The sequence below is a fragment of the Euleptes europaea genome, chromosome 20, assembly GCF_029931775.1.
Source record: "Euleptes europaea isolate rEulEur1 chromosome 20, rEulEur1.hap1, whole genome shotgun sequence".
NCBI lineage: Eukaryota > Metazoa > Chordata > Lepidosauria > Squamata > Sphaerodactylidae > Euleptes > Euleptes europaea.
Window position 1 is genome coordinate 22,501 of NC_079331.1, and position 14,674 is coordinate 37,174.

The 14,674-nt window shown below is 49.8% G+C and overlaps 1 protein-coding gene across 1 annotated transcript in view; it reads right to left on the minus strand.

Moving 5' to 3' along the window:
• ONECUT1 (one cut homeobox 1) overlaps positions 1–13,773 on the minus strand; it is a gene marked incomplete at its 3' end in the record, with an annotated part of 23,557 nt that extends 9,784 nt beyond the window's left edge. Inside the window, exons 1-4 of the mRNA XM_056866008.1 lie at positions 12,702–13,773; positions 5,623–5,884; positions 3,075–3,409; positions 1,705–1,777 (exon numbers count right to left, since the gene is read on the minus strand). Coding sequence (XP_056721986.1) covers positions 1,705–1,777; positions 3,075–3,409; positions 5,623–5,884; positions 12,702–13,773 — 1,742 coding nt within the window. The remainder of the gene's footprint in view (positions 1–1,704; positions 1,778–3,074; positions 3,410–5,622; positions 5,885–12,701) is intronic.
• Between the last annotated feature and the right edge of the window lie 901 nt (positions 13,774–14,674).

Consider the following 14,674-nt stretch of genomic DNA (forward strand, 5'->3'; position numbering starts at 1 on the left):
ACCCTAACCCCTAAGTCCAAACCCCTAAGCCCAAACCCCAAACCCCAAACCCTCACCCTGCCTAAGTGACCAGCCAAGAGTTTCTGCAAAACTTACTGAGAGGAAAACCTGGGCGTGTCATTCAGGCGTAGCTCTATAGATGTTAAACAGCAATTATGAAAAAGAACTGTTGGGCTTCCGTAGTAGGGCTCCACCCCCATCCTGTCACCCCTCCTCCTCCTCTGCCGTGTAGGAGGAATCAGCTTTCGGGTCTGTTAAAAAAAATACTGCATATAGCTACCCCAGCCCCCAGTTTTATAACTCTGTCTCTCTCTCTACCTTATGCTGTATGGGGGGAGAAGGGAGGCTGCTTTAGACAAGGTCTCCCTACAGCCTGCTGCTACACACTAGTGAGACAGCATTCTGTAGCCTACATGCCTGCTTGCCTACCAGCTTATCTGTCTTTGGGGGCTGGAAATGGCATGCAGCTTTTTGCATAGAAAGCAGCGTAGTTTTCTCAAAGCACCACCTCGGCTGCGCATTCTTTAAGGGAATTCAGCTAAGAGGTACGGGGATGGGGCAGGGAGACCCGTTTCTCTGAAAACTCTGTCTATCTGACTGTTCAAGGAACGGGTGTTTTCTCTGTCCCCAGCAGACTTTGTGCAAAAATCTGCTTTCTCAAAAAGGGGGGCTATACACCCCCCTCAGCCGTTAAAAGGAGCTGATTGCATTCTCAGAACTTTGTTGAAAAGCAGAAAAAAGCAGGGGTGCTTTTTTCAAAACGGCGCTCTGGCTGCGTGTTCTATACAGGGTAAGCAGAAGGTACAGAGAAAAGAACGAAAACACACATTTCTTAAAACCTTTTCCTAAATTTTTTTTTTTTTAAGTCTCTCTCAAAAGAGCCCGGGGAGACTCTACCCTCGGATAAAACATGTTTTGCACAAGCACGTGCTTTCTGCACACCCCGGCGGCACACAAAAACCCCTCCTGGTTGTCTAATAATAGTAAAACCCCACTTGTTCGGAAAACTCCAGCCCTGGAGCTGGTATGCTACACACAGGCTCTTGAAGCCCTCCGCAGGCCATAGTATGAACTGTGGACAAAAACACACGAGGATGATTTAACACGCTGTGTTAAATCTGGCCTACAGGGCTGTCCGGCACTGGACCTATGTGTGTACAGAATGTGTACAGAATGACAGCTGTCAGCAGATACAAGAAGTATCCCTTATAAATACTACTGAAGCAATACGGATTTTTCCACAGTTGAAATGCATTTCTAAACAGGTCTATTGTCATTCTGTCATATTTAAGAAGCAGCAAATGCAACATTCTGAAATTCCATGGTCTGTTGGAATCAACAGGTCTTTTCCCTCTGGCCTGAGTCAGAGAGAATCTGAACATATCTTCACAATACAGAAGGTTTTCAGCCACCTTGCCTCTTAAAAATTGAAACTTGTTGGTTGTATGTATTATGGAAGGCAATTTCCAGATTAAAGTTAGCTTAGTTTGATGCCCTCTGCAGCCAGACAAAGTGAATGACAAACACAAACAAGAGGGGGAAAGCTCAAGCAAAAATAGCAGCCTCTCCCACAAGTGTCAGTGCCATTAAGTGATTTCTCTGTACTTTGTATGAGCAGAGTCGGCCCATGTTATGGCCTTTCTTGAAAAATAAAAATAAATGGAGGGCAATTCTATTCTGCATCCTCTGTGCCAAAAGTACTACCTTTGGCATGTACGCATGATCTTGGAGGACCGCAGCCTGTCAGTGTTTGGGGGAAAAGTGCTGAAGATGCCCCCTGCAGTCCAGAAAAACACAAATGCTCCATTGATCTTAACACCAGCTAAACACAACACAACACTTCGGTAATTATATACAAAGTCTTCATTACATTGTCATAAATTAGAGCTGTGATTAAATAAATACATATAAAGCATAATTAAATTTAAACTATACAATATTAGAAAAATTAGGAACACCTTTGTTTTTGTACCCTGTCAAAAGGACATTGACAATTAAGAAAAAAATTCCACCCACAAATAAAATCCCCACCTTAAGCTCTTTAACAAAAAACATACCATACTGACATTCTAACAGCACACTCCTGAGCAGAGTTATAACCTTCTAAGCCCACTGACTTGAACCGTGCTTGGGGTTGTTTACATTACTATTTAGCAGTTTTGCACAACTGGTGGAGGAATAAAAGTCCCAACTTTAGCAAAACAGTGAAACAATCCTTACAAACAAATAAAAGCATCAAAATAAATAAGACATAAGTTTTAAAGTAATCTTTACAATGACCAAATTAGTAACTTCTGCCTTAACCCATAGACCCTTTATACAACATATCCATATTGATTTATTACTTTGAGGTATTTGGAGGAATTGGTAAGAGTCATGCACGGCCTGACTAGGTAAAGAACTCAAACTGCTTGCAGGGGGAAAGAGAAACCTTTGGTTTGCCAGCACAAAAGTGGGAATCAAAACAGACATTTCCCTTTGGTTTCAAAGACCGTGTCATTGAATGGGGGAAAAGCACCACGGTGAAGAATTTTTTTTTCCATTAATGGCCTTTCTATCAGGCTGAGGTATTCAAAGACTATATTTATAAGGTGAAATATAAAGAGGTCAGGAGTGGTTTAACACTTTGGTTCAAGCAAGGCACTCATCCTAGTTTTATAAAGTTTGCAACACGTTTATCTAGAGCATCAATGTTAATGTTGCTGTACCAGACGTCGGAAGCAAGTGTAATTACAGATGAAGACAAATGTACACACTAAGTAAATGTGGGAACTGGAAGGATTAGCAGAAGGAGTTCCTTTCTCAGGAGTAGGTCGCACATTAAAAAAAATCTTTGGTTTCATCAACGTGATTAAAATCACCAATGGAAACTGAGTGAGGTAGCATCTTTGGTTCACACTGTACTTGGCAGGGTGTCCTGGGCCGGCCCTCAGCCCGTCCCAGGACTCCTCGCCCCACCGACACCTACCTTCCAGAAGCAACCCCGGCCGGGGAGACGGAGTGGGGGGTGGAATGCGGGGGGGGGGAGAAACAGAGAGACAGAGAGAGAGAGAGACGCGCACCCGGACGCGCACCAAGCGACGCCTGCAGAAGCCGCAGGCCGGAGCCCAGAGAACCCCGGCGAGGCCGGGAAGCGCGCCAGGGCTGCAGGGGCTGCAGCGGGAGGCCTGGACGCGGCGGGCTCCCGGCCGCTCGGAAGGGCAGGCGCGGAGGTGGAGAAGCCGCCCGAAGCAGGCGCCGGGGGGGGGGTGGGTGCGGGGGGGGGTCGGGAAGCTGGGCGGAGCAACCTCCGGGCGGCGCAAAGCCTGCCGCGCCCACCCACCCAGCTGGCAGGCGGCAGAGCAAGGCCCTGGAGCGGAGGGTCGGGCGCAGCGAGGAGGGAGCTGGAGGGCTGGACGCCCTACGTAACCTGGGGGGGGGGAGAGAGGGGGGGGGAGACGGTGCCTGCTAATCGGAGGCCTAGGAGGAGAGGTGTTGCTGGACATTGGCTCTGCAGCACAAGAAGAGCCAAGCTGGCTACTACCGAGGCGGAGGATAGCTGAGACTCCCCATCGGACGAGTCTGAGGCCGAGGAAGCTCTCCTAGAGGGCAGGGTGCGGGTCAGACAAGCTTGGGACCAGGCTCTGCCGAGCCCCCGCCCCACACAGGGCTTTCTACACTTTTGTCTTTTTTAAAGATGTGGGTGTAACTATTCCTTATGCTCAGCATACTAAGGATATAGCTACAGACTGTAGCATAAAACCGACCACGCCACAATAATTAACCATAAGGCCAACGAAAGTCTCCAAATTGGCTTCTGGGACCACTGAATGCAGCCCAAACACCTAGTTAGAAAAGGAGAAAGTGCTTTCTCTTTGTTTGCTAAATGCACAGTGTTCATCTCACATCCGAAGGAGGCAGAAATAGAAAATAGATATTCTCCACTCCAGTAAGAGATGTGTCCTAGGACTCTTTGGTATGGCGAAATAAGGAATGGATTAACAGTCCCTGTTGGGTGTAATGCCTCATCCTGCAGTCTTTTTAGGCCAGTTTGAATGACCTGGAATAAACATGCTCATCATCAGGAAGAAATGTTGCTGATAATTTTACTACAATATAGTATTTTCATTACGGTATGGGTAACTTTTACTTCAAAACATAGAATGTTTTGAGTCAATGCTATGACCATAACTCAGTTAAACAATAATTTATACCATCCTTATAGTCTACCTAGCAACTAATTGCTAGCAACTTTCTAAGTGCATTGACTTCAGTTGTCTTAGGAAGGTGTGGCTCTAATTAGGATGGCACTGAAGTGTCTTTAAAGTCCCTGGTTACTTGAGAGCAGGATCGCACTGTTTGCTACCAGAATGCTAACAATTTTAAGTTTTGTGAGCATGCCTTCGATACCTTGGGGAGGGCTATGTGCACACATGCACACATATATAAAATTTGTATTGTTTTAAAGCCAAAATTAGGGAACATTTCTTGAGAATTTACAGTAAAAGATAAAATAATTTCTGAGACTCACAAAGCCAACCTGAAGCTATACAACTATTGAGACAGCTATACAACTATTAATGCTAAAGCCCCAATGTGGGATCCTGTCTAAATTCTCTTACGGTGCAGTCCTAAGCAGAGCTAAACCCTTCCAAGCCCACTTATTGGACAAGTGTAACTCCGCCTGGAGCTATACCGTGAGGTTATCAGATCACAACTGCATGCCATTGTTTCTTATAGCTCTGCATCAAGAATGGAAAAAAAATGTTTACAATTTGAATCATAATCTTGATTATGGTTTGGTGTCTTATACAATAAGGTCAGTTTATCGCTATACCTGTGCTTGGAATTGTATGTAAAAATAGCTTTGGAGTATTAAAATCATTTCAACAAAATATGTGTTATATAATAGTACATGTGAGTTTTTTTTGGAACCTACTTGATTTTTTTTTTTTTTTGCACTGAAATGCTGTGGGTTTTTTTCTTTTAATGATGTGTTCCTTACCAAACAAAGAGAATGCACTGGTTCAGGTAACAGTGAGAATTCCTTTGCCTTCCTTGAGCTTATATCCAGATATTGCACTGGCAAAGTTTGGACACTTAAAAGAGCCAAATTGCACTATTGTTCAAATGAACCCAAATGACTCAAGGCATATTTTCTGGAAACTAACCCTGGATAAGTTCCTCAACCCTGGAGTGTACGCAGGAGTGTCAGTCACATCATCTGCCTCCATGTCATTGCTGTAAAATGAAGAGCCATATTTGAAGACCTGTTCACTGACAACAAGTGATCACTGTGCTCCGAGCCAGTAGCCAGCCAAGGATGGACAAAGAAGGTGTAACACCAATCGCTGCTTTCTTTGTTCCTTTGCAGTTGTCTTGTTTTGCCAGCTCTCATCCTACTAAAGCGTGCTTCTTAGACCAAGGTCAGAATCAGGAAATATCAGTCTTTGGTTTCTTTGGATTTATAAATAACCTTTAAAAAAACACTTAATGATAAACCTGTTTTCTTGAGGTCCTGCTCATTTGTTCATTTAGTTTAAAGCTTTTCCACCGAATTTTAGTTTGTGGTCAATTCTCTATGCTTTGGTACAAGTGCTTGAGGAAGATGATGATGAAGAAGAAGATGATGATGATGACGACGACAAGTTGCTGGAACTGGAGTTGCCCTCATCCTGCCATTTGTCCAGGCTCCTCCTTCGTGCATTCATGAAAAAATTGCTGACGGTGCTCAGCTCCAATCCTAACTGCTGTGAAATGGTGATTTGCAGTTCTTTGGAAGGGCGCTTATTCTCCTTGAATATTGCATGCAGAGTTCGACGCTGGACGTCTGTAAAGACCAACCTTGGCTTTTTGGGAGTGTTCCCTCTGTCCTTCCCATATTCTTGCTCTTTCCGTTTGCAAGCTGGAAAAAAACAAAACATGAGAACCCGTGAGGAAAATGCTTATGTTTCTGCACTAAAAATATGGTAGCTCTCTCTGAATTTGTTTTTTTTGTTTTGTTTTTTTTTTTGCTGGAAAAAATCTGTATAATTTTTTCCCCTTTGACTTCAAAATTCTCTGAAATTTCTCCTCTATTAGAGAGGTTCTCATTAAAAACAAAGAAAGTTCTACAATCAATCAGAATAACATTTCATTAAATCAAAACGTAACTGAATTTTTCCCAGGCTCAACCATCATGCTGGTTCACCCTGCTAAGCTACCTTACAGATTTGTCATTTTAAAGTATGCTAAGTGGCAACAGTCAGAAATGACTTGATATCAGCCATTCTTGACTACTGTAACACACAAGGAGGCTTACCTTGAAGATGGTTTGGAATCCTCAATTGGTTTAAAAGGCAGCAGGTACCTGCCAGAGTGATCCCATTAGGGCAGTTATGCTGTCTACACAGGCTTCCAATCTGTTTCAGGGCTCAAGACAAGGTGCTGGTTTTGACCTTTAACACTCTGGCTCCAGCTCAGAGGACCTAAAGGACCACCCCTGCACATATCAACTGACCTGACTTGAGGTTGGCCTGGGGAGCTTCCTCCAGGAACCAGCCTTAGCAAAGATTGGACTGGTGAGAACCTGGGGTTCTCACTGGGGTGCGTGTGGTTTCCCCTGCTACCCGCTGACTTTGGAACTCCCTACCAAAGGATCTATTGTCTGGAATCACTGCTGAACTAAAGAGGATGAGAACTGAACTGATGCTTTGGATTACTAGTCTATGCTGTTATGAACAGCTTTTACTGTAAGCGGGATCCTATTGTGCGTTTTTGCACCCTTTAACGTGCCATGTTGCTACTTAATGCTATGCTTTAATTCTTCCTGGTTGGTTCCAGACATCTAAAATCCAAATGCGCTGGTTATTGGATGTCCCATTTTCTTGATTGTACTGAATCACTCTGTATAATCTGCCTTGAGTTCCTGTGAGAAAGGTGGGCTATACATAATGTAAATAAATAAATTAAATACCTCAAAAGATACACAGGACATCCTTCTTTTGTACATCACCCAAAGATTTAAATCATATTATAGTTTTCAGCACCAGTGGTTGTCCACTAGAGGGCACATGGGTTCCAGTTGAGTGCTCGCATGTCACCAGGGAAGAAAGATGGCAGAAAGGGTCGGCCCTCCTGCAGACCTCTACCACAGTTTTCACATACCTCTGTATCAAAGGGCAAAACTCTAGCAACCCCGAGTGCATGTGAACACAGAAATTGTATCTGTTACTGGCATCAGCAGCAAACCTCTGCGTTAAGTGTATTAAATTGGGCTGATTTCAATACAAAAAGGAAAAGAAAAGAAAGTGCAAGCATAAGTGTTTCCTGCCAGCAATGGGAAGCAGAGTAACCATGAGATGGCCATTCTGTACATAGTGGTCAGAGGACAGTCAATTTCACTGAAGCCTCAACACAATGGTAAAGAAGATAGAACATGTGCACATACCAAGGTCAGTACATCCACTTCTTTTGATTATAACTTAGTATAAGCCCCTGGGATGATTAATCCATAAAACTTTGCAAAGGCGTTGGTGCCTTTCATGGAGGAGGTGAAAATTCTGTAAGAGGTTCTTCTCCAAGAAGGTTTGAATTATGTTTCCTTCTGTCTGGGATTGATGCCTCTTTCCCCACACTTACCTTAGGTGACCGCAAGCCCCACCAAAGACCCACTGCACCTTTGCTGCAGAGGTTGTCTCTCAGGTTGGAGCAAGGCATGGCCTTGATAGACATAGGAGCCAGACAGCTTGAAAGAGCCCAGCCAGCTCTCAGTATTGTGCTCAGGAACAGAAGCCAACCCACCCTAGCTCCTACTCTAGGTGCACCTGGCACTGGGACCCAGGGGAGCAGGGGCAGGGACAAGGAGGGAAGTCAGCACTGACCATCTCAGAGGAGATCAGGAGGGGCAGCCAGCCCTTTAATGAGCTCCAGAGGGAAGGAACAGTGTGCTCACCACTCCAAGGCAAGTCTCCATGGATCCAGGGGCCTGTCACTCCACAGGACTGGATTGGGGAGGAAGGACTGGCTGAGCCCAGGGTTGGCCTCCCCTAGGTGGCCATTTAGAAGGCATGCCCAGGAATAGCCAGGGCAGAAGAGCCAGACCCACCCAATCCCTGGCCGGTGGGAATGTGTAATCGGCAGGGCAGAGTGTGGGAGTTGGGTAAAGAGATAACCCCTTGCTCTGCTCAGGGGCTACTCTGAAACATTTGCCCAACAAAAGCAACCCTGGAGGGTGAGACAGCCACAGCATCAAACCTGACCCCAGCAGAACCAGACACATTCTTCCTTTATCCAGATGTTTCGTCTGTTCTGAAGAGCTTCATAAGAACATAAGAAAGGCCCTGCTGGATCAGACCAAGGCCCATCAAGTCCAGCAGTCTGTTCACACAGTGGCCAACCAGGTGCCTCTAGGAAGCCACTAACAAGACGAGTGCAGCAGCACCATCCTGCCTGTGTTCCACGGCACCCAAAATAATAGGCATGCTCCTCTGAGACTTGAGAGAATATGTATGCAGCATGACTAGTTTCCATTCTAACTAACAGCCATGAATACCCCTCTCCTCCATGAATATGACCACTCCCCTCTTAAAGCCCACCAAGCTGGCAGCCATCACCACATCCTGGGGCAGGGAGTTCCACAATTTAACTATGCGTTGTGTGAAAAAATACTTCCTTTTATCTGTTTTGAATCTCTCACCCTCCAGCTTTAGCAGATGACCCCGTGTTCTAGTATTATGGGAGAGGGAGAAAAACCTCTCCCTGTCCACTCTCTCCAAACCATGCATAATTTTATTGACCTCTATCATGTCTCCCCTCAGCCGCCTTCTTTCCAAGCTAAACAGCCCTAAGCGTCTTAACCGCTCCCCATAGGACAGTTGCTCTAGTCCCCTAATCATTTTGGTTGCTCTTTTCTGCACCTTCTCAAACTCTGTAATATCCTTTTTTAGGTATGGTGATCAGAACTGTACACAGTATTCCAAGTGTGGTCTCACCATAGATTTGTACAAGGGCAGTATGATATCAGCAGTTTTATTCTCTATTCCTCGTCTAATTATAGCCAGCATGGAATCTGCCATTTTTTTTTACAGCAGCCGCACACTGGCTTGACATCTTCATTGAGCTATCCACTACCACCCCAAGATCCCTTTCTTGGTCTGTAGCTGCCAGCACAGATCCCATCAGTGTTTATGTGAAGTTGGGATTTTTTGTCCCAATATGCATCACTTTACACTTACTCACATTGAATCTCATTTGCCATTTTAATGCCCATTCTTCCAGTATGCAGAGATCCTTCTGGAGCTCTTCACAGTCCGATTTTGTTTTAACCACCCTAAATAATTTGGTGTCATCTGCAAACTTGGCTACTTCACTGTTTAACCCCAACTCCAGGTCATTGATGAACAGGTTGAAAAGCACGGGTCCCAACACAGATCCCTGAGGCACCCCACTGCTCACATCCCGCCATTGTGAGAACTGCCCATTGATTCCTACTCTCTGCTTCCTATTTTTCAGCCAGCTCTCAATCCATAAGAGGACTTGTCCTCTTATCCCGTGACTATGAAGTTTGCTTAGCAGTCTTTGGTGGGGGACTTTGTCAAAAGCTTTTTGGAAATCCAAATACACAATATCCACAGGCTCATTCCTGTCCACACGCTTATTGACGCTTTCAAAAAACTCTAATAGGTTAGTGAGACAGGAGCTACCCTTACAGAAGCCATGTTGGGTTTTGCCCAGCAAACCTTGCCCTTCTATATGCTTGACAATTCTATCTTTAATAATGTTTCCTGTCAATCTATTCTAACTGAATGCCAATTGTGTGGTGGACTGGGGATTATGAAGTACACAGATCAGCTATGAGTGGCTGGCCTTTTGCTCATACTGGTTGCATGGCACCATGAGGCTAACCAGGCCCAGCATACCAGATGGTCACATTGAACAGTAAACTGGAATAGAACTTTGGGTACATAGTCTAGCTCCTACACAGCACCAGAAATATATTAGAGATTTATTGGTTTGGAATATTTGTGTGCTACCTATCCTTTTTTTTATTGCTCTGTGAAGCAACACAAGGTGTGTAATTTAAAAAAAAATTACAACAAAAGTTCATGCATAAAATTTAAAACCAGTGTAAGAACCTAACTTTAAAACACCTTTTTAAATTACATCCTACCCACCGGCCTCAGCTGTGTATCTCGGGTCAGCAAAGAGTCCAGAAGCGCCCCCCAACCCCGGCCCCAGACTGCAAGTCAGCATCAGCAGCAATTCATTCCCCATTCCAGAGGCTGGCTATGGTGCAACTGCTGGCTATACCCAGTGGAAAATCTCCCCGTCTGAAAACCAGTTGGAACCATCTTTTCCAGCAATAAATAAGAACATAAGAACATAAGAAAGGCCCTGCTGGATCAGACCAAGGCCCATCAAGTCCAGCAGTCTGTTCACACAGTGGCCAACTTGGTGCCTCTAGAAAGCCACAAACAAGACGACTGCAGCAGCACCATCCTGCCTGTATTCCACCACACCCAAAATAATAGGCATGCTCTTCTGATCCTAGAGAGAATAGGTATGCAGCATGACCATTCTAACTAATAGCCATGAATACCCCTCTCCTCCATGAATATGTCCACTCCCCTCTTAAAGCCCTCCAAGCTGGCAGCTGTCTGGGATTGAAATAATTCTAATTGATTCCCACCCCTGTGTGGTTCTGCACTTGCTTTGGTTGCTGTATACTTTCAAAGGTACATATTGCTATCTGCCTTGAGTCACCCTGAGAAAGTCAGGGGGTGAGTAACCAGAGAAATAAACGAATAAAACAGCCAGATCTGCTATTCCCAAGGAAATCTGTGGGTTGGCGTGGGGGCAGAAGGTGAGCAAATGCACTCCTCCTGGCTACTCGTGACTGCAGGTGCTTTCTTTGCACGTTCCACATATGTGCCTAGTTTTTAGGGGCAGTAAAAGGCCATCCAAAATAAATGGCCCTTTTAATCCTGGATAAGTGACTCCTTTGAGCAACAATACCACTGGTTTGGTCTGGGTTCAGTGTCAGCTTCATCTCAAGCCTATACTTAGTGGCGTTTCTTGCCCATGAGTTTTACTTACACACAGGCTAAGACTGCCCTGCTGAGAGGTTCCCAGGCCCAAGCAGCAAACTTTTAATCTCACTTGTAGATAAATATTAACGAAAAGTAAACGAGGTTGAGGGGAGGAGGTTATAAATCAATCAGCCACAAGGGCACCACCAACAAACAACTGCAGATTATCTTCTGGATTATTTTCTCGGAATGATTTTGAATAAAATGTCAAAAGGAATTGTATGCAGATACATGCTCATGCTTGAGAAATAGCAGCCAAGAAGGAGAGTTAGGAATGCATTCCCTCCCAACCCCTCCCCATGATCCAAGGGAATCACTAAGGGGATTAATAAACAGACTCTTTCAACCTTCTTCTCCATCTTGGTCAATGTAGGACACTACAGACTACAGACTTTCAAGCTTTCCTTCAGCTTTACATGGGCACCTTTCCATATCGAATGGATTTTAGCATATTATTTTAATATTTTGTTTGATCGGTGATGTGTAAACTGTTAGGAGCAGCATGGTGTGGTGGTTAAGAGTGGCAGACTGGAGAACCAGGTTGGATTCCCCACTCCTCTACATGAAGTCTGCTGGGTGACCTTGGGCCAGTCACAGTTCTCTCAGAACTCTCATCCCATGCTGAGGCAGGCAGTGGTAAACCACCTCTGAAGGTCTCTTGCCTTGAAAACCCTATGGGGTTGCCCCCACCTACCTCACAGGGTGTCTGTTGTGGGGAGGGGAAGGGAAAGGGATTGTGAGCCGGTTTGATTCTTCCTGAAGTGGCGGAGAAAGTCAGCATATAAAAACAACTCTTCTTCTTCTTTCTTCTTCTTCCCGGGCAGGGTCCCTGCGAATGCCTGCAAGGCGGCCTCAGGAGGTGAGGTGAGGGGAATCGGTAGAAGAGCCACGGGAGGTGAGCGCTTTCTTCTAGCCCTTCCGAGTTCCCGGAACTGTCGGAGAAAGGGCGAGCATTTGGCCCTGCAATGGGGGCGGGGGGAGGGTCGTGGCGCTCCCGGAGAGCAGTCCCGCGCCACCCCGCCCAGCCGATTTCTCCAACAGCCTCCGCCGAGACACTAAGGAAGCGACCGGATCCTCGCGAGGAGTCTCCGCTGCCCTCCGGCATCCTGAGCCGAGTCCAACCCAACGTCTGGACCGAGGGAAACCCTAGAGTAGTCCCACCACCAGCACCGCCACCACTAACGCTCCGGAAAGGACGGCCAGAAGAAGGCGAAGGGAAGGCCGGGCTGGAAAGCCTTTCCAGCGCCCCCAAGGCCCGCACAGCCCGGGAAGCCGCGGGGCGGCGGGGGGGGACGCGCCTGCGGAAGGCCCCAGGCCCAGGCGGGAAAGCAGCTGCGGGTCCTGCGCCGAAGACGGCGCCTCGGCCCACCTGCGCGGTCCGCCCCAGCCCTGGGTGGGGAAAGCCTGCCGGAGCGGACCCGAGGAGAGCCTCATCCCGACACCCCTCGCAACGCTCCGCCCCGGTGCGCCTGCAAGATCTGCGCGGCTCCGCAGAGGGCTGTGGCTGGGAGCCGGGGGTTGTGCAGGATCCCGGGGGGGGGGGTCGGGAAGGCAGGCCCCTCCCGCCGTCTGCAGTGCTGGGAACGAGCGGCGGGGCCAAGGGCAAGAGATCGCCCCCGCCCCTCCCGCTCGGGTGCTCCTGCTCCCGCTCACCTGCCAAGCGCAGCGCCGACATCCGCTGGAACTCGGGCTCCTGCAGCCACTTCCACATCCTCCGGAAGGTCTCCCGGCCGGACTTGAGCTTGCTCCAGGGCTTGGGGTTGCGCAGCAGGTCGGAGAGCGTGCCCTGGGAGCGGCAGAGCACGCGCTGGGCGAAGATGGCCTGGGGGATGCTGTAGCGCTTGAGCTCGGTGCTGATGCGCTGCGCCACCTCCCGCGTGTTGATCTCCTCCCCCGGGGGGCCGCCGCCGGTCTGCGCGGCGGGGGCGCCGGGCTGGCCGGCGGCGCTCCGCAGCGGGCCCGGGCCCGGCGCGCTGAAGGGGGCCTGGGGGTGGTGCGGGATGCCGGCCAGAGGCCCCATGCCGGCCGAGGGCAGGGGCGCCAGGGGCGGGTCGGCGTGGCGGGCCAGCAGGGCCGGGTGGTGGGCTTCGAAGCCGCTGGGAGTGAGCATCTTCTCGGCCGGCACGGCGGGCCCCGGATGAGCGTAGTGCGGGAGCCCCTGCTGCTGCTGGGCGTGATGGAGCCCGCCCAGGCCGGGCCCCGACAGCGGCGACAGGCTCTGCCCCATGCCGGCCACCTCCTTGGGGTAGGGCGGGTACAGGTTGCTCATGGAGGTGGCCAGAGCTCGCTCGTCGCCGCGCATGAGGGCGAAGCCGCCGCCGCCGCCGCCGCCACCCCCTTGGCCGGCCAGCCGCTGGGGAGGGGCGTGGGGCTGGTGGGGGTGCGGGAACTTGTCCGAGACAGCGGAGATGGGCTGCAGGGGCGTCAGCGTGGCGTAGGTGCCGCTCAGGCTCATCCCGGGAGGGGTCTCGCAAGCCATGCTCAGCTGCGGAGGCAGCGGCCCGCTCAGCGGGTGCTCGGCGGGGTTCCGGTGCGGATGCGCGTGGTGGAAGTCCGCGCCGTCGAGGAGGGCGGCCAGGCCCAGCGGGCGAGCGGGGTGGGCGGCCAGGTGGGGGCCGCGGTGGCCCCCCGAGCCGCGCAGGTGCGGGCCGGCGCTCATCGGGCCCGGCTCATGGCTCATGGCGTGCAGGTCGGCCAGGCTCTCCATCGCCAGCTGCGGCTCCATGGGCCGTCGCCGGGCCCCCTGCTCGGCTGGCGGGGCCCCGGGTTAGCGCCGCGCCCGCCGCTGCCGCCGCCGCCGCCCGGCTCCGTGCCCGGCCGCCCCCCGCGCCATGGCCAGCCCTGCCAGCCTGCCTGCCTGCCTGCCGCTCTCCCTGGCCCGGGCGGCGGCTGTGGCTCCCGCAGCTGCTGGCGCGGGGAGAGGGCGGGCATGCGCGCTGGGGACCGGCCGGCGCCTCCCCCTGCTCGCTCTCGCGCTCTCCCTCCCGTCGCCGGCCGCGCGCGCGCGCGCCCGCCCGCCCAGCGCAGCACCTGCTTGGAGCCGGGAGGAGGAGCGGCCGGACCTGTGCGCGGGTAGAGGCTGCGCGGGCCGTGGGTTCGCAGGCGAGGCGATGGACCCCCGGGGCTGGGCAAAGGGCCGCTGCTGCGCGTGGAGCCGGCGCTGAAGCGCCAGGACTTTCAGAGACTACAGAAGCTTTCTCTCACCTGCGGTTGGTTGAGATGGCCGGTCTCTGACTTTGGGGGCATTCGTGCTTTCTTTGTCTTCTTAAAAACCTTTCTGTGTCAACTCATAACATAATTCCCAAGGTAGCTCATGCAATAAAGGGACAACAGAACCAGTAAATAATAAGAAAAATGAATATTTTTAGTTATTAGTTTATACATACCTAACAAAAAGCACTAATCTGAGCGGCAGACAAAACAAAGCGACAAGAGCACCTTGAAGGTGGGGTATAAATATGTAAATAGAAAAAGCAGCAAAGAAAAACAGCGGCGACCTGTTGCCAAGCCTTGGGGAAATGAAGAGAATTAACCTCACCTGCCCCTCGGGGTCTGTCGGGATCCAGCCCGGAGTGAGGAGGTGGGGCTTCCCACTTTCTCCCTCGACACGCAGTAAGTTGGCTTTA